At 44.2% G+C, this 19,457-nt stretch overlaps 1 protein-coding gene across 6 annotated transcripts in view; it reads left to right on the top strand.

The window, feature by feature from the left end:
* Nucleotides 1-19,457, top strand: part of LOC143899620 (beta-1,4-glucuronyltransferase 1) — a 42,517-nt gene that overhangs the window by 17,766 nt on the left and 5,294 nt on the right. For 4 of the 6 annotated variants that reach the window (XM_077410025.1, XM_077410029.1, XM_077410026.1 and 1 more), the window contains 4 exons: nucleotides 15,244-15,869; nucleotides 16,341-16,721; nucleotides 18,107-18,442; nucleotides 18,975-19,217. In XM_077410025.1, the coding sequence (XP_077266151.1) occupies nucleotides 15,483-15,869; nucleotides 16,341-16,721; nucleotides 18,107-18,442; nucleotides 18,975-19,217 (1,347 nt within the window). In that variant the 5' untranslated portion in view covers nucleotides 15,244-15,482. Of the gene's footprint in view, nucleotides 1-1,383; nucleotides 1,573-15,243; nucleotides 15,870-16,018; nucleotides 16,263-16,340; nucleotides 16,722-18,106; nucleotides 18,443-18,974; nucleotides 19,218-19,457 lie in introns of those variants that run through there. The other 2 variants (XM_077410030.1, XM_077410031.1) reach the window with 2 other exon arrangements.

The following is a 19,457-nucleotide window of genomic DNA, read 5'->3' as shown; positions in this document are numbered from 1 at the left end:
TAACACGCAGATGTATGCAAATCGGAGGAGATAAGTATGTTAAAGCCCGTTATTTCGCTCGCAACCTTGAGATGATTTTCTCGTCTCGAGGCAGCCGGTATAGCGTTTACCGTTAAAAGGCGCGCGACGGGAGGCGCGTGCCTTAAAGTCAGATAGCTGTACTTAATGCAGTACGTGAATATGGAGCTTTCTTATCGCGAGCGATTTACACGTTTAGCGCGTTGAATGGGCGCGACGCGGATATTCGGCAACAAGCGGGTCGCTAAACGCTATTATGGGACACGTAAGTACCCTAAGATCGGGCAAGAGCATTAGCGTTTTAAGCCTTTGAGCTGTTGGATGAAACCATACCATGCACATTCGCGGAATTCTAATTCCGACGGTATTAGTAGTTCCATTTGGAAGGAGATGGAGTACCGCTGAAATTGTTTTGAAGCGAAAGCACTAAAGGGCTCCAAAAGGCTTACGCGAGAATTTGCCGACGTCAAAATCAGTCGGGGGCTGCGAACTCAATGTTACATTTATCCAGATAAAGTCAGTTATCGATCGGATATAGGAATATCTTTATGCGAAGGGATATTTGGACGACGTAAAAGATTGTAGCTTCCACAGATCCGCGGAAGGGTTTAATAATTTCAACGCTGTAGGAAAAGCCGTGAGAATACAATTAATTTATGCTAATATCTATTTTAATGTTTATCACATTTACATCGAAGTAATTCACATTATAATATTTCCGATTATTCGTGCATATTTTATGTAAAATTAAAAATTCTATAACATTTATATAATTGTTCTATTTGGCCACTGTAAAACGAACACGTATGAAACGAAAAATTCTAGAGATAGCTTAAAAAATATAAAATAAACTAAATTCATCATTTAATATCGAAATCACAGAAAGATTAAAAATTATAATCGATACATAATATATAACATTTAAGACGCCGTAATTACACATCGTATGAAGTAGATTAATTAAGGAATATAAAGTAGATTATGGAATAATTTTAATGCTTGAAAATTAAGCCGCGCGATATAACATTCCTTCTCGCTCGTAAGGGAAAGTGGCGGATCCACGAGGTTTCGAGCGCAGAGCGGAGATATCGAGCGTAACAAGACGCGATTGATACCGGTCGCTGTCGCTTCGCGAGCGAGCGAGCGGCGGCGATTGGATCCGCGATCCACATTCCGGCGATCGAGGAGAACCCGCGCGGACGATCGCGCGCGCGCGCGTGCGTCGGTATCGGGAAACCGTGAACTTGCACGTTAGAATTTGTGCCCGGCTTCCCCGCCGCGCGAGGGAAAACGCGCCTCGACGGCAACGGCGACGATGACGGCGCGGCGCGGTGAGTGCGTTCGCGGCTCAAGGTTATCGCGACGGACTTTCCGCCGAACCGGTTTCCATCAGCCGGCGACATTAGACATACGTGACTTTCCTACGTGAGTGCGCGAGCGTGAACTTCCGCGAGGTCGAACCGCCACGGCTCTCACGAGCTCGCCGCGAATCGGGTTTAGCGCCGGCAAGGAGCTCGATAAGGAAGAGAGAAACCCCGCCCTGAATCCCGAAAGGTATCAAGATTTTTCGCTTTTAATCGCACGCGTTGCGGGGATCACAATTTTCAGCAAAAAAATGTGACGCGCGTCGAATTTTTTGTATCAGCTATATGAATTTCAATTTAATCATTTACGCAATTGATTGAACTGAATTGAAAAGAGAAACCGTTTATATCTCTCCAGTGATTTATTTGGAAACGTGATTGGAGATCTTTTTACGCACGATGCAAATTTCAAATCCGTTAACGTTCAGCAATAAATTACATTTATAATAATTCTATTAGTTCATATATAACAATGAAATTTTCCTCCGATTGCTCCGTTATTATTCTCCGTTCTACGATAGAAAATTTTACATGAATCAACCGCGCATCAAGATCATGTAAATTAATATCACTTCGTGGTGTTTGATTTGTACATAAATAGAATTTCTCCCTATCGCTGGATCGTCTCAATCATGCCTTATCAGTCTTATCACGTATAACTTTCCCGTGATCGCCAACAATTTTTCTTTTGCGTCAGCCGTTTCCTTCCTCCTCCCCCGATTTTTTCCTCCAACCGTGCAGCGCAAATAAAGGTGTGCCTCGTTTGCAAACGCGGGTGCGTGACTCGTTCCGTCAATTTCGTGATTAAGGGGAGCGCTAAGTATCGCGCGCCCTAGATTTTTTAATTAAAGGGGCGTAACCCGGTGCCTTTTGACGCGGTGGCACTGCGTTTACGCGATCGCTCACGACGATTCAGTGTTGTGGGTGACCGTGTTTCTCGTTACCGATGTGTCACCGCCTCTCGACGATCGGGAGGAATCCGCGGGGAGGACCCGTAATTAACGGTGTGATTGCGCACCTTGTGTGCGCGCGAGCGCCGCGCGTGAGTCGATTTATCGTCGTAATTTTGAAATGGTAAACGAGACCGCGCGAATGCGACAAGCGGTTACGCAAGTTGTGCACTTCATTAACAATAGTGCTCCGCTCTGTTAGCGTCGATTTATGCGCGCTCAGGAACGACGGGTACGTGCGATTTTGCGCGAAAATCTCGGCGCTCGTGCAATTTTCCGCCGCGACAGCAAGGCGAATAGTGGAGGAATTTCATACGGCAGCAAATATATTTGTTCGTCGCACTTTTTATATTTTTATATTTAGATTACACTCAGATTTATACGCAGTTGTTTATCGTATGTGTTTATCCATTGTTTATTTCGTTATTATATTACATTATATATATTATTTGAAATTATATGTGACATTTATCACGCTATAAATCACTGCTGAGTTAAAATCTTTCATCTGTCAACGCCCAAGCGGAGCATCGTCAACAATTGGCGCGCTCCTTCGCGCGTGTCGAACCTCCGCGGCTGAGAAAAACATGGAAAATAATCGCCGTTAATTTCTCGAAGGTGAAAAAAAGGAGGTGACGGTGAGAAAAATGGGAGTAACGCGGGTTTCTTGCCGCGGCGGTCGCGCGAAGGCGAGCGCGATTCAGAAGCCGGAAAGTGCGATCGAACGCGCTGCAAGAAAAACGTCATAAAAAAGATCGGATTATTATACCAGATCGGAAGGCGGAAAACCGGATTACCTTGAGAAGCCGGCGTAAAGCCTGGCACCTAAATATATAGGTGGTGCGCTTGCACGCGTGCGTATGGGCGTTATACATTACTTGCTCGCGAAGAAGCGACGATGAATCGATTGACGATGCGCTACTTCGCGTCTCGAAAACACGATGCGGTGTCTCGAATCACTCGCATTATAACGTCGCGCCTCTTTATTTTGTCAAATTCCATACAATATACCAGCCGTTTCTCTCGTTTTCCCCTTATTTTTCTCGCGCGATCATTAAATAACGACGAAGTTAATCTCGAACCTTGCTAAGGCGTCGAAATTCCCGAGTACAGATGAAAGCAGAAACGCGCTATCGCTTCCATTCCCCTGCCATTCCGATAACGACGAAGATACGGGGCCCGCAGAAATTTCCGACGTCGTAATTTTAAGTAACGAATTTTAACATTCACGAGCTTGCTGATTCTCCTCGCGATTAATTCCGCGATTTCGCCGACGAGAATGGAATTCTTCCGAATGCCTTCTCCGGAAGAACGACGACCCTGTTGAATGCATTCGTTAAAAGCACGGAAAGCTCGCGCGCGCGCGCGCGCGGATACGGTATATATGACTCATCTCGAGGAGGTGCCCTTATTACGAGCACGAAAGTCGATCGATCTCGATGCCGGAGATCAAACTGTCGGGAGAGCACGCGGGGAAAACGCGCCGGGCATGCGCTCGCAACAAATCACAGATCGTTGCGAGGAATTATCGCGGATCGGGTACGTGACGGTACGGAGGCCTAATACGTGCCTGATCGCGGCTCGCCGTTGTTTGGCCGTTAACGTCGATCGTAGTAGACGTGCCCTCGAGGTAGACGTGCACGCGCGCTGCTAATAATAGGCAGGCCTATCAATTTGCGCGCTGTTTTGACTTTTGTCCGCGAATTCGATCCGGTTACTCGAAAACATGCATGTTTGTTCCGCACTCGCTCGCGTTTGATCCAATTTCCCGTCAAGTATTCTCCTCTTTGCATTCATTATTCGAAATATTTGTCGCCGACGTTTGTTCCGGAGAATCGTGTACGCGGGGTTAAAACGTATTTCGCATCATCGATCTAATTAACACGTTGCTTTTGCCTTATAGCGAGTTTTGTGTATCCTTCACCATGTACGTCATGGTAAAATTTTCATATAAGTATACAATAATAAAATATTATGTAACTTGATTAAATAAGACTAAATTCTCATGGGTAGGGTAAACTCGAGTAAGATGGCCATAGAGGAAAGATGGCCATGTTCATTCGAGATTTCACGACGAGCTAGGTTGAAAGAACATTAGGTTGGCCATCTTACTCGAGTTTACCCCATTGCGTTAAATTCACACTTTTTACTTGGCATTGTTATTTAGCTAATAGCTAATAAAAATTTTATAGATGGCATTTATTTTTGTTAAATTATGGCCAGGTTGGCAGTTGAGGTTCGCAGACTTAATCTAATACGAAGCTCTTTGTTTCGTGTAACTATTACGAGAAAATAATTCGAACGAAAAGGTGCACGCTAGCACGTGTCTAACTACAAACTTAATAAATAAATATCTTAACGAAATTATTTAACTTAAATAAATATCAAAACGACTAGTTAATAATATGACGAACTGCTCTTTCGCACAGCAGAGAAACAGAATTTACTTTACTATTTATCACGTACAAACTGAAATAAATAAATCTCTTATCTGTATATAGGGCAGCTTGCACGCTCAGAAAGTCAGAAGGTTCTTGCTAGGTGTTCACACCGGGACGATGCACTAAGGGAAAAGAGAAACTTTCATGCGTGCCGATTTCTTGCTAAGGCCAACCTACCCTGCACTAGAAACTTTCGACTAAGCAAAATTACTAAAAGTACCTTAAGCCTGTTCTATTTAGCTGAACTTCTCGCACGGTTCGTCTGTTCTCTGTTTCTCGTCACGTTGGAGGGAAAAAGAAAAAATATAAGATGCGTGCGAGAAGTTCAGCTAAAAAGAACAGGTCTTATATTTTAACAATTTTTTACAAGCGTTTTAAAATATTTCGATTGCGCTAGTCACGAATTGTCATCATTATATGTGTTTATTAGCGGTTGATGTATATCTTACAAGCATTCAGAGGTGAATTGGAAAAATTAGCCGCGTGGAAGATTGTGATAACGTCACCGCAATTTCCGGAACGACACACAGTCGCCATAGTTAATAACTATTAATTCAATCCTTCATACATATTTTCTAGAACGGAAATTGCGTAAAGAAAAACTGCTATCCGAGCGAATAAAAACGCTTATTCCATTAATATTCGTAAGAGTATAAAAGAGTATTTATATAATAAGAAACCCTTTACTTTTCCGATGTTACGTGCGGGAGCAATTTGTATGTGTAATTCTACTGAAATTTAATTTGTCGTCATAAAGGGATCGGCGGGTGACGGGGGGAGCACGAAACGGCGACGCTTTCGTGCGTGTCGATGAAAAAGAGATAAAAGATTTCGTCACGATGATGTTGACGAGAGAGGCATATTGCAGCGAGATCGGCGCGGCTTTACTGCGAGTTTATCGTATCGGGGAGATTTATGTGTCGGGCGCGATAAGTGAACGCGAACGCTCTGCCTGCCATGAAGTAATTATGAAGGAAACCTATTAGCGCGCGCTCGATCTCACAATCCACGTATATCCGAAGGAATTAGCGCCGGTTTATTTCGCAAAAGTGTATCTCACGACGTTAATAATCGGCGATATAGTTATACGAGCTGCACGAATCCTCTCTATAATCATCTCCACATCGGTCATTCTTGTGATATTCAATATAACTCGGATTATCGCGCGGCGGAGCGAAAGGTCGTGATCTGCTGTTCATTAAAATTAATAATTAAGAAAACATCTGAATACCGAGAATGCCAAAATATGCATGAGCAGCGAAAAAATGCGTAATTACGCGCGTTCTAGATGTTACACTTGACTGAACTCGGTAATTGGTATTCTGTAATTAATATCGCTTCCGTGATTGCCGCTTTTGATCCCCAGTATTTCGATCGGAGGTCTCGGCGCGCCGACGTCACGTACGCGAGACCTTTTTCATTCATCAGCTTTACCCGATCACGCATCGTCGTCGCATCGATCGCCACCGGCTCGCACATCGCGTGCACCACGGAGAGAGAGAGAGAGAGAGAGAGAGAGAGAGAGAGAGAGAGAGAGAGAGAGAGAGAGAGAGAGAGAGAGAGAGAGAGAGAGAGAGAGAGAGAGAGAGAGAGAAGCGTATCGCGATATAAATAATTTAGCCGGACTGTCGCTTAAGTGAAGACGCCCGCTATACCGTCGCGCACAATGTCACTCTTTATCGCGCGTACGAGAAATCTTTAACGGCGCGCGCGATTCGCGTTATCATCGTTATCAGCGATTAGCTTGAATCTCCGCATCTGGCTCTATATATGCGGTTGTTTCGCGACCGATCGCGATGGCAGCGTGAAAATTACTCGTCCGCTCGGCCGCGCGACGTAATCTCCCCAATTTAGCATGTATATTAAAACTAAATTGAATCGCGCGCGCGCGAGAAGGCGGCGATCAATCGGCTTCTACCGATACGGGGTATATCGGTAACGCAATAAATTAACCGCCTTAATTAAATGCCGAAGATTTACTACGGCGGAAGAGAGCTCGCGCTCTCGGTCCCGGATAACGGCGCGACGTTTATCGGGGACGTGCGATCGTGTTTAACGAAATAGCGGTAGACGCGAAGCGAGACGAAGTATCGGCGATCGCGATTTTACTCGCCTCGATCCGCGCGTCGCGGATTCGTCGCGCGGTCGACGAACTCGGTGTTAAGAGGGTAAGAATGTATATCCTCGATGCGCCGCGATACGCATGATTCATCGCGCTTAATTTTGTTGTATCGAACAAACGCGGTGACGCGCGCGAAGGCGAGTGGAAGGCGAAAACGTGCGTTCCCAGTCCCCTTAAGTATATGGGGGCAATGCGTGAATCTCGACGCGGTGTTCTCGGCCCAAAGGGTGGAAAACAATCGTTAGGTTCAACCTCGCGATCGAAATTATATAATCTTCGTTTGCCGTGACTTGGCGTGCTATTTCTCTTTTTCTTCGCTTTCTTCTATAAATTCTAGAATTTTTTACTTCTCGCGAGCTTTGCTTTTGACTCTCATAAACAACAGGGCTGTGATATATTTTCCGCAGCTTATTCGTGACAATAAATCTATCCGCTTCGTTTCGTTTGCCCGATTTCTTTCGCGATTTTGATTGGACTCGCTCGTCGCTCGAAACGATCGCAGAAAGCGTATCCTTGACGAATAACGCGATAATAAAATCGCTCGATCCCGCGCACGTTCTACGTCATATTATGCGAATTTCGTGCGAAATGACGAGGGAAAATTGACTCGCGCGTCGTCGCGACTGGCAAATCGAGCTTTTTCTATACCTGCGCTTTCAATCGATCGAACGACGCAGGAAGATTGTGTTTATCTTTCCGTTTCCGATATTCCGACGATATTTCAAATATATATATTCGAAATTAACTCTCTAACTTTACGTAAAAATAATAACAAAAGTATATAATATTTCTAAAGTACATTCGTAAATTGCCAACAATGTAATAAACAATTAACCTTTCATTTCTTCCGGCTATAATTGGCAAACGTTGTTATTAACGTCTTGACGACGAGGACCAAAACCAATGGTCGAATCGTCACGATGAGTGTTTGCCAATTATAGCCGGAAGAAATGAAAGTTTAATTGTTTATGTTTATATAATGTTTGTTTTTATTTCAATGCGAAATTGAAAAGTGCAATATTTTAATTGGGTCTCTCTGGGAATTTATGCCATAAAACTTCATAACGCCACAATAGATATTTCAATGCTGAGAGTGCAGTGTTACGGCGGTGTGTGCGCACATCCCGTATACTTACCATTTTCATTTTCACGAGGAAAGATCGCGTTACGATCCCGCGTGACGCCGCGCGCGTCGTAAATTGCGAGAGACGCAAATTAAATAGCCAGTGTGTCGCGCGGCGTTTACGTGACCGGCGCGGCGGCGTCGCTTCTAACGTTTATCAAGAAGATCGTAATCGAATGATTCACCTGCAACTTATACTAATAGTTAAAAATAATTTAATGACATTTTTATCGCGCGACGAGCGGCTGCTTGCGCGTTAATGAGCGCGTGCGCGTGCATATTTGCGCATGGCCGCCACGGTTGATTCGTAATAGCCGTGAAAGACTCCGGGCTCCGATTTTTTCGCGAAGTTCCGTCGTTGTTTTAACCAGTTTATAAGCTTCCTGTTTATGCAACGCTGATAAGCTTCTCGGTGCCACGCGAACGCAAAAGCTTAACTTCTGTCCATCGCTAAATATTTTCTAGCTTTATGCAGCGTGGTCGAAAAACATGCGCACCACACGGAGCATGAATTAAACTCCCCTTTGTGCCTCTGACTGCAGCTTTTGATATTTTTTTAAACTCGACGCGAGTTTGAAAAAGAAAAAATAATTCTCAAGTTACACGGGGACAATTGCGCGAAATCGCACGATTATGTGATATCAAGGAGTTATTATAAAAATGATGACTGCAGTGTGAAGTTATTTAAATGATATACACACACAGTAGATCCCTATATATAACATTATTATATAACGGATTTATATGTATAACACGATGGAAAAATTTTAATATTTGTTTCTTTCAAAACAAAATGAAAAATATTTTACCGTTAGGTACATACTTCATATTCTTTTATTTTACATTTTTTATAATAAACCCTCACATGCTTTATAAATATAATGTTTTCATATGGATACACAATCCATATGGCATGTATAATCTATGCGACTCGTATAACACGGTAACGAAAAACATCCTCTGTGTTACATGAAGATTTTATAATACTGTGTTCGTATTACGTTAAAATCGTACACTGCTTCTCTCGGGACGTATCTTATAATGATAAACTTCTCTAAATGCTCGACGAGATAACTTTTAATTAACGAGATCATGTTGGAGCCAATACGTCGCGAGATATGGTCTTGGCGGGAGAGTCGAGAGTTCGTAGTCACCGGGCGCGGCAGATGGGACGTAAGGCGATGATTAACGAGCGCGAATCATTTCGACGCCGAGCCACTATCAATTTCGGTCACCGACGCCTACTTCCTGAGATGGGCGGAAGACCTGAACGGATGCGCGTGGGCTTTCCAGGATCGCGATGCCGGGCCGATCGTGGATCGATAACGCGGATAGGGATCGTCGCTCGGGGTCGCGTGCACGTGTGCATGCGGCTCGGCGTATTTCTCGTTTGGAGAAAAATACGACGTCCTTTATTGCCGCTTCCGAAATCGATCGATTATCGACATGCATCTATATAGCTTGGAAAATTTCACGTTATTCATGCAGCTCGTGGCGTAAAGTAATTGAGATACATATACTCGCGCTCGTGCGCCGTCAATATAAACGTTGCGAGTGTCTTCATTTTTGACGGAAGCTCGCGGAAATAATATTTTTATTTAACTTCTCGGCTGCTGCCAAGAAGTGGACTTGGTTTACAATACGTTCCTTAACACACTCATCCATATCCACACATCGCCCGTCAATCACAACAATTTTGACGGGATCATTCCTCACTACTGTGTGCTCTCGCCTATCTTTTCTCATCTCCGCTTCTATCTTTTTCCTATATCCCTATATAATTTTCTTAATATTTTTTCTTTGGTTGTATCTAGTTTGTCGTTCTATAAACCGGTTCTTTATACTGCTGCACTCCTCCACATAGTGCTTCAAATTATCTCTTCCTTCCTTGCAGAACAAACACATTTTTCCCCCCCTCCCCACTATACATGTTCTCCGATTCCATGTTACCACATCTCAGATTTATCAGGGCTCTGATACTATCCCCTTCGATCTATTTATCTATGTTTGCCCTCCTTAGATATTCCGGTCTATTTCCGTCTCTCTCTAACTCTTTATACTTCCTGTTATACTTTGACTCTATTATATTATTTTTTTCCACTTGCCTCTGTATCTCCCAGTCTCTTAATTTAATCTCTTCCCCTCAGTTCCTCCCTTCTCTCCTTAAGGGGATCCTATAGTGGCAGTGCACTTTATTCACTAAGTGCACACTTTAACTCGTATTTTATTTATTATAAAGTTTTAAGAACAAAAATGCAAAATTAGGCTGTTTAGGGCACTACAGATGAGCTTACTGATTAAAAATATCATAAATGTAAGATTTATTCGATATTTTGGCTAAATTCTTCTAATTACGAAAAAAATTACGAATAAGAAGAATTTAGCCAAAATATCGAATGAATCTTATTCCATTTAGGATATTTTAATCAGTAAGCTCATCTGTAGTGCCCTAAACAGCCCGATTTTGCATTTTTGCTCTTAAAAATTTATAATAAATAAAATACGAGTTAAAGTGTGCACTTAGTGCATAAAGTGCACTGCCACTATAGGAGCCCCTTAACGACTCGTTCGCTTCCACCCCCACCCGTTTCTATTATAGTACCTTTCTCTCTCTTTATATACCATATCTGTCTTTCCATTTGTTTTTCTCTTTCTTTATCCAACATTTCTTGACCCATCTGCTCTCATCCATTTCCCTAATCTTTTCCTCATATCCCATTGCCCTTCCACCCCGTCCTATCCTAAGCTTTCTCAACCCCAGTTCCGTTGACATTGGGTATCTTGGAGTACAGAACTTTAAATCGAAAACCCATCTTGCATAATCTAGCATAATTGTTTCCAACTCCTTTTTTTCTTCCCATTCTCAAATTTCCACTCCAGGAAGCTTGCGGAAATAATTTTCACGACGAAGACTCATCGGGCTATTTGAAAGGTGAACGTTAGAAAAAAAAATTAATTAAATATGTGCAAATAGTTTTACAGAGAAAAATCGCGCGGTAAAATCTGGATTTTCTGTTAAATTTATCAAATGAAACAAAATAATGGAACGGAGCAGACATTGTATATCCGAAAACATTATTAAAATGGTCTTTGTTATGGATTGCAGGATATTATATTATTACGTTTATTGAGCCACCAAAATTCGCTTCCGATCGATTAAGCTTATTATGCTCGACTGACGATATTTATAACGTTGATTTATTATTCATGCGATACATAGGCATCTCATTAGTCGGGCAATGTCGTTCGTCATCGATGAATCAATATATCCGAGTCGAGTGGAAAGTGAAATTGTCATATTGCTTTATTACAAATATTTGAATTGAGCTGATAGTCATTGCCTTTGTCGCAGATATGTCTCTGTTTTTGGGTAACTCGCTTTGCTGCGTATAATGAGCTCGTTATTTTTTACTGTTTGCAATCGCAAGCGTTTGATATAATAGCCGCTACTGCGCAAGAATTGATATTACGATTAGTATCAATTGTCAGCAACTGTATACGAGTAACAATAAGTTGGTTCTTTTTTTTAATCTTTTTGAACATCGCATAAGTCGCGCGACGATCATTATCGCTTCGTTGTCTTTTTTAACAATCTTATTTTTAAATATACTTCTTTTGGAATATACGTCCTTCGTTATAAGAATAACATTGTAAATAAATTATATTATGCTATAACTTTCAGAGAGGTATGTGTATTTTATATATATTTACACATATCTAAAGCGTAATGTAATTGGAGATAGCAACAAAGTGATTTGTTAAGTACGGAAAATGCGGCTGTCTCGGGGTGTGTTAATATTCGCGAAGTTATAACAGAAAAGTTTCACGGGGCTGCCGTACACACCGCGCCGTTTCCACGTCCGGGGGGGCGCGCTGAAAGATTCGAGTGAAAATTTCCGCGAGATAACGGCGCGATCCGTTATCGCGAACTTTCCGTATATATAAGCGCGCGAGCTTTATGAAAGGATTGCACGGCAGGCGTGGGGGATCGGCGTGTGTTCGCGTTTTAAAAATAGCGATCGCGTTTGCGTTCCCGCGATCAAAGAACTTCTACGCCGCGCGCCCGGCCGTTGATGAGTTTTCCTCCCCTGCGATCGATGATGAACGGATGGTTGGCTCTTTGAGGGAAGTCGATAATTAAAAACCTGTCGCCTCGACGATGGGAAATCGTCGAGGGAGCGGGGGCCTCGCGGATTTTACTTCCTTTCTCGCGATCCGGTGCGTCCTTCGTGACGTTTCCTCTCCGTCGTTTCGTGATTCCCTGCCATCCATTTTATATCTTTACCGTCACTATTTGTTATTCGACGCGATTGTTGACACCTATCGTTATCTGCCCAAATTTTTTACTTCTTACACGTTAAGTAGAAATATTGCGTAACAGACTGTGCTGCTTCCCAGGTGTGTTAAATGACGTAATAATGAAGTCTTGAAATTGTGTGTGTGTGTGTGTGTGTGTGTGTGTGTGTGTGACCGTATTCCTGGTCACACACACGTCTTCAGTTGGACACGAGTTGACGCTATTTATAGTACTAGCATTTGTGAAATTGTTACCGTATGCGTGTCCCACAAATTTTCATTCTTCGCACGGTAGCAGAAGTATCGTTATTCTTTTAAATAAGTTACGGTCGATTAAGCTGCGGTCGCTGGATGAATAATTAGTGTCATAAGTGAATTAGCAGGTGAATCACAGCAGACGTCTTCAAGAAAACAGCATATAAGTTTATTATTATAACAAATGTCGTAATTGCAATTGCGTTAGTTATCTCACAATTCAAAAAAATTGAACCAACTTTGTTTTTCCTCTCTCCTGAAAATTGTGAATTTTTGGAGTTGTAACAGCAGTATTATTCTCGGTGTGCGACATAATGACAAGATATTGTATGTACTGCGATATGACAAAATAACTGCATTGTGGCTTGAATAGCGCGCTTAACTTTGTTATCTAGCTATTTGTATCGTTGAAAATTTTATATTAGATGGTATTTATTTTTTACAAGCGTTTTAAAAAACTTTGCCGATCGCGAACGATCACAATTGACAGCTAACGAGCATTCGTATTGACCACGGCCGTCGAATCGAGCATCGAGCTCTTATCGCGAGCGAAGGCGGTCCGGTCCTACATCGGAAATCACTTCTATCGCGCTACGCATTGTGTGGGGAAAAAGTTAAAGCCGCAAAGCCGCGTGTATCTCTTTCCACATCGCATCGTACATTCCACTTATGCCCATTTACGTGACGACGATTGCGCGTGTATAGCGACATAAAGTATCGATTAAGTGATATTGCGATAACGGTGCTAATTGTCATTTTTGTGTTACGCGCGGTTATCGGTATCCTCCTATTTTTCCATTGCTTTGAAGCAGATAAATCCCACTGCACTTTATCTTGATGGACAACTGCGTAAACGTTTGGCGTTCGAGTCGATAATACGGCTATATATGTCGGCGGAACACAAAGCCGCGAGAGACGTTTATTACGCGACTCTGCATCTTTCTTAAGTCACGGAGAGTGCAGGGATTTTGCAAGCAGAAATCGCGCGCATCATGTGATTTCCCAATGCTGCGCCGATAATTCCAACTTTAAGATTGAATTATACCGCCCGGCTGTGTTATAACGGTCGAATATCGCATGCCGTAAATTATTCTCTCGCGGCACGAAAACACTGTTGCCGCATGTTTTCCTACTGAAGTAGTTAGTTTTAAAGCCCGTTTCCCCGTCGCTTTTTCATTTAGAAGCGTTTGTCTCGTATTACGGGGAGGGTGACCCAGTTGTAACGGTATTACTTTTTAATCGAAGTCGCTTCGGTCAATGCGGAATCGATCCTCTTCGACGCGACGTCTCACTTCTCGGCGCTATGTACTTCCCGCGCGACTACCCCTTTCAATTATGCAGAACTTCGTTTAAACGGAATAAAAAGAAGCAAATTTTAAGACTCGATCGGTCGTAAACGGAGTCGTGCCTCGGGAAATTTTCTTTGAGGGGAAATCAATCCCGCGGATTACCGGGAAAACTCGTGACCGGAGAAACACGCGCGGCGAAAGGAGTATATCTCGTCTTCCTGCGTGAAAGTCGTCGAAATTATCGGCGGTGACTCGCGAGTCCCGTTCGGCGTTCGTTCGCCGAGAAGGAGGCGTTGACGCAAGATCGGTCACGAGGAGGAGGCCGACGACTTCTTATTAGTCGTTTCTTTCCGTCTTTCGATAATAGCCGTCCTGTTCGTCCCTCCCCCCCCCCCCTGTCGATTTCACTCGCCGCGCTCGCGCTGGAAACCACGGGATCACCCGCGGTCCCGTTGGCGACCGGAATCTCCGCGATTGCTCAATTCGGACCGCCCGGTCCCCCGGTGATGTCGCGTTACGAGCTCGGGTTGCGACACATCTCGAACGTCGAACGGGGAAGAAGATGCGAGATAGGGGGAAAGTCGTCCTCGTCGGCGCGGCGCGGCGTAGCACGCGCTATAAACTGGATCGTGAGATAAATTAGATGCGATCCAACGAGCGATATCGCAGCTGTTGCTGTACTTGCTATGGTTGCTATACTTGCTATTGAAGGGAGATGAAACGGGGCGGAGCGAACGTGTACCTATTTGCAGCGAACGCTTTCTGCCATGCCGCTGCAGCGTTTGAACATACTAATCGTTACTTACGCGATATAAAAATGCGAAATGTTTATTTGCGTGACATAATTCTGGTTATGTGTTAATTAAACGTTATATTTTACGCGTTATTGTGTTAATATAACTGCCCATAGATAGCGGGAAATTCTAAAAGACGTTCATAATTTTTCAGACGTTCTTTAGAGATCTTTTAAGCGGCTTTAAGACGTTTTTAAGACGTTTTTTAGAAGCTTCTGCTGGCTGGGTGCTGTGTGTATAATTTAAAGAAAGCTTGCCTATATGTAATTCGCAGTGAGAAATTCATTTTTAAATGCTCCTTTCATCAGTGCGAATTAAGATAAGGAATCAGGACTACCAGAGAGAGATTCAATGATTTTATAGCTCTTATTTTCGAGAGCTCAGAATTTATTATTATATAAAACGGATACCAATAGTACAGATGTTTACTATATAGTTTCCTAAGACCATTGAAGCCGCCTAATGGGAGCGCATATAGTGGTACACGCGCTCGCGTGTTGTCAGTACGCAAAGTTACAGAATAACTATATATCGGAACAATTTGTAGCGACCTCCGTCGTAATCAAAGGTCTTTTTCCACTCCCGTTTCAGGTGCTGCACGCAACCGAGCCCCGGTCGACCAGCCTCCGGGGGACCATGAGCAGGTCCTGATCGCCGAGACCAGTCGTGGGTCGCGAAGGGATGGACGCGGCAGGTCGACGCCATCAGCAGGAGAAGAATCACAGACCCGAGTATCGATAATAAGAGCGGGAGATTGACATCGGTCAACCGGCAGGATTGCCCATCTATAGATCTTCGCGTCTCCTCGTCACCGCGATTGGACCTGGAGGATGAGCATCGCGGCCATCGCCCGCAAGAACTGGGCGCTGCGCCTCTCGGTGGTGCTGAACGTGTGCGTGCTGCTGTACGTGTGTGCCCACATCGGCTCGTCCGGGCCGTGGATCGAGGAACCGCCGACCAACTGGGCGGCGGCGGCGCCGCTCCAGTCGGACACCTACGGCGGCGCCTTAAACGACCTCGTCAACGGCACCCAGAAGGGCGCCGCCGCCGCGTCGTCCTCCTCATCCTCGGCCGCGGTCGTCGGCGCCACCAATAATGCGGCGCCGACAAACAACGGCGCCGGCCGTCCTCCCAGGATCAGTCGCGTCACCACGACGCCTCCCAACGAAGTCAAGGCCGAGGCCCTCGACAAGCCGCAGGAGCACCGTAATCAGACGGTATTCACTCCTTCCGTTTTCTACCGCTTCTTCCTTTTTTTTCTCTCTTCTCCCTTCTCTGATCCCTCTGATTCCTTCGATCTTTGAATGACTCCTGACATTTAGATTAATCATTGTCATGCGGCTTGTCCAATTGCTAGAAGCGGTCTATGACGATAGGAATGAAGATGTAATCGAAAATTAATAGAAATCGGGAGGTATACATCGTAATTAATTTGTATCAATAATACATAGAGATAGAAATATTCTCATTAGTCTTATGCGATATTAATGAAGTACATTATCGTTATTCTGTATCTAAACTCGTCGAAAGAGGCGGTTCGAGATGCATCGGGTATGTCGATAGAGGTATTCATCAGGCTTGTAGGCGTTCGCCACCGCGCGCTATTCACGGTATTTCCGCCGCTTTCCATGCAAATTTCCCCCTCGAACGGCGATTAAACTCTCTCTCTTTTTCTTGTCCTCGTCCAGATGAGGAACGGCACGACGAGCGTCGCGCGCGAACCGATGAGCCTGAGGGACGCCGTGCCCTGCCACGAGAAGTCGACCGAGCCGAGGCGGGCGCAGCGCGGCGATTACTGGGTGCTGTACAATTACGTGCCGATGAGCATGGCGGTGAGATGCTGGGAGAGCGTGACATACACCACGCACGCCGACTACACGTTCCTCGACAATCTGGAGCCGCTGCTGGAGCGCTGGCGGGCGCCGATATCGATCGCCATGCACGCACCCGGCACCGACTTCCCGGCGACCCTCGACGCCATCAGATACTCGAGGAACTGCGGCAGTCCCCTGGTCTCGCAGCTAGTGACCTTTCACGTCTTCTTCAGCAGCAAACACGTGCCAAAAGTGGTAAATAGACGGGCCCAAGATTAACCCCTCGAGTCCTTGAATCAGCGTGTTCCTGAATCCCTCCCGAGTTCCGGATACACCCCGGGCATCTGGCAAAATTCCTAACTAGATATGATGAATTAATTCCGGTTAATCGTTTTTCAGCCTGTCATTGAATGCACCGCGTGTTCACCAAATCCTTCTCGAGTTCTGCACAGTCCTGAATCTAATTATCTCGCAAGTATCGAGTACGCTCTAATATGATACGTTGATCGATATTCCGTATTTAGAATATCAAAAGAATCACGCTAAAGCCTGCGAAGTGCTCAGCTTTGTATATATATGCACAGCGACTTTTCGATGATCTGTGTGTGTGCTCTCCCTTATGAAATTCAAACTGAAAACATGCTCTGCACATCTGGCTCTCTTTGGCCTTTCTGGCCCTTCTGGCTCTTCTGACCCTTTTGACCCTTCTTTCCTTTCTGGATGGGAAGATCTACACAGAAGGGGAGAAATATTCAAAAAATATTCAGATTGCTACGAAAAATTGCGTATTTAACGATCAAATTTGTTACGCACAAAACAATTATTAATGTTACAATTGCTATTAATCTTATACTTACATTCGCGAAATTATAAGAATATTTATTTATATTAAATGTGAGATCTCTCTTTTTTAGACCTTTCGTGGCGATTTTTTCTTATCAGACAAAACAGGATTTTTTACTTCGATATCATTTTCTACAATTTTTGGCCATTTCACGGAAAAAATCAATGAGTTATTCTGCCTGTTAATGCCAAGAACTACGACAAATTAATTAAAGATTCGATATCAGACTGCGATAATATGTTTCTCGAATGTGGTGCGTGCACGAATCTACCTTATGCATATGCAATTCGTCCGTGAAGGGTATTTAGCTCGTACCACGAACCAGGATTGTTCGTTGCTGTTATTGCTGTCTATTTGTAGTGTAAGCACTTCGGGTCTAACGGATACGCGTATCTAGACATCGTAAAACAGCCTCGCGGTTTCCGCGTGCGGTTTTGTTCGCGAGGGACGAAGCTCGCGTGGCTCGCGTTTTGCAAACGAGTCTTTAACGTAATCGCGATTACAATCGGAAACCACTTGTCCTGCATACATGAATATCCTGTCGTTCACTAACATTATATTCCTTCCCTCGAAGATGCCAACAAAATGCAATGTTCTCTCTAGCGTATCTCACAATCTAATGATACAATTGATGATATTAAAATGTAAAAAAAATATATGTATAAAAATATGAAAGATCGAAAAAGCTATTATGCAATTACGTTAGTAATCTTGCGAAACTGTTTCGCTCGAACTTGAAGTTTCCTGATATGTTGAAGTTTCCTTTTCAAATGCTCGATTTTCGATCCTGTCTTAGATACCGCCGTCGGAGAAGATCGCCTCCGACACGTACAACTGCTCGCTCGGGGCGCCGTGGGTGAACGTCAGCCTCGCGAAGATGTACAAAAACGAGAAGAAGCTGCTGTACCCGGTAAACGTGGGCCGCAACATAGCGCGCGAGTCCGCGCCCACCTTCTACGTGTTCCCTAGCGACATCGAGCTGTATCCCAGCCCGAACCTGCCCGTCAAGTTCCTCGAGATGATCCGCAAGCGGGATCAGCCGGCTCTCTACAAGCCCAATCCCAAGGTCTTCGTGCTGTCCATCTTCGAGGTGGACGAGAAGAGTCAGCCGCCTAACAATAAGACGCGCCTGGTACGTTTCGCGCATCGCTCGCCGGTCCGTGGTCCGTCAGGGGCAATTAAGCACGCGCGAAAGAGAGCGCGACGAGGCCGACGGTGTGTGCGACTGTCGTGTCGTTAATAGCGCGGACGCGCGAGGGTCGACGGCGAATCAATGGAGCTTCCTTTGACCGTGGACCTTGATACGTAGAATTAGCGTTGCTATTGTCCGGCCGACGTGCGTGCGTATCGCACGGCACGGCACCGCGCACAATACACCTTTTGTCGGGTTCATATTCAGAACTAGCGCGGCATAACAGAGAACGATTGTGCAGATTATCTGCGTAGCATTTCTTTTATCCTTTTTATTTGTTTCTCAACTTAGATGAACGGTATGTCGGAGGTCGAAACGTCACAGATCTGATACGCCCAGTAACTCATTTTCATCCTCACAAAACGCTCGTAATCGGGACGGATATTTTTGGGAACGGAAACGGATTTGTTTACATGCATCTCGAACAACTCGTTGCAAAGCGCCGTTTCGAAGAGCCCATGTAAATTTGCAGATACAGATGCTGAAAACGGGCACCGCCATACCCTTTCATAAGAAATTATGCTCCGGCTGCCATAACGTGCCGAAAAGTAAGGAATGGCAGGAAGCTCCAGAGACGGAGGACCTGCACGTGTTTCACGTCGGCAAAAGGACTGGCAGCTTCGTACACTGGGAGCCGATCTTCATCGGGACCAATAACGATCCTTTTTACGACGAAAGGCTCAGTTGGGAGGGAAAGAGCGATAAAATGACGCAGGTAAACATTACCTATCCATGCAAAATATCTAGAATAAGAATGCGACGTAAAAAAAAAATAAAAAATCGTCATTATCTTGAAACATCAATGGATTTCAGAAAAGATAATGATATATTTTAAGTATAACGTATAATTTTTAGAATGATAATTAAGCATTAATATTTCTCTTTAACGATATAATTAGACAATATATATGTATAAAAAGTTAAAAGTAAAAAATTCTACCATCTTTTATATTAT

Source organism: Temnothorax americanus, unplaced genomic scaffold (assembly GCF_048541705.1).
Source record: "Temnothorax americanus isolate GAGA-0224 unplaced genomic scaffold, ASM4854170v1 Scaffold28, whole genome shotgun sequence".
NCBI classification, from domain to species: domain Eukaryota; kingdom Metazoa; phylum Arthropoda; class Insecta; order Hymenoptera; family Formicidae; genus Temnothorax; species Temnothorax americanus.
The sequence above is the reverse complement of the archived record's forward strand: the minus strand, read 5'-3'. Positions and strand labels throughout refer to the sequence as shown.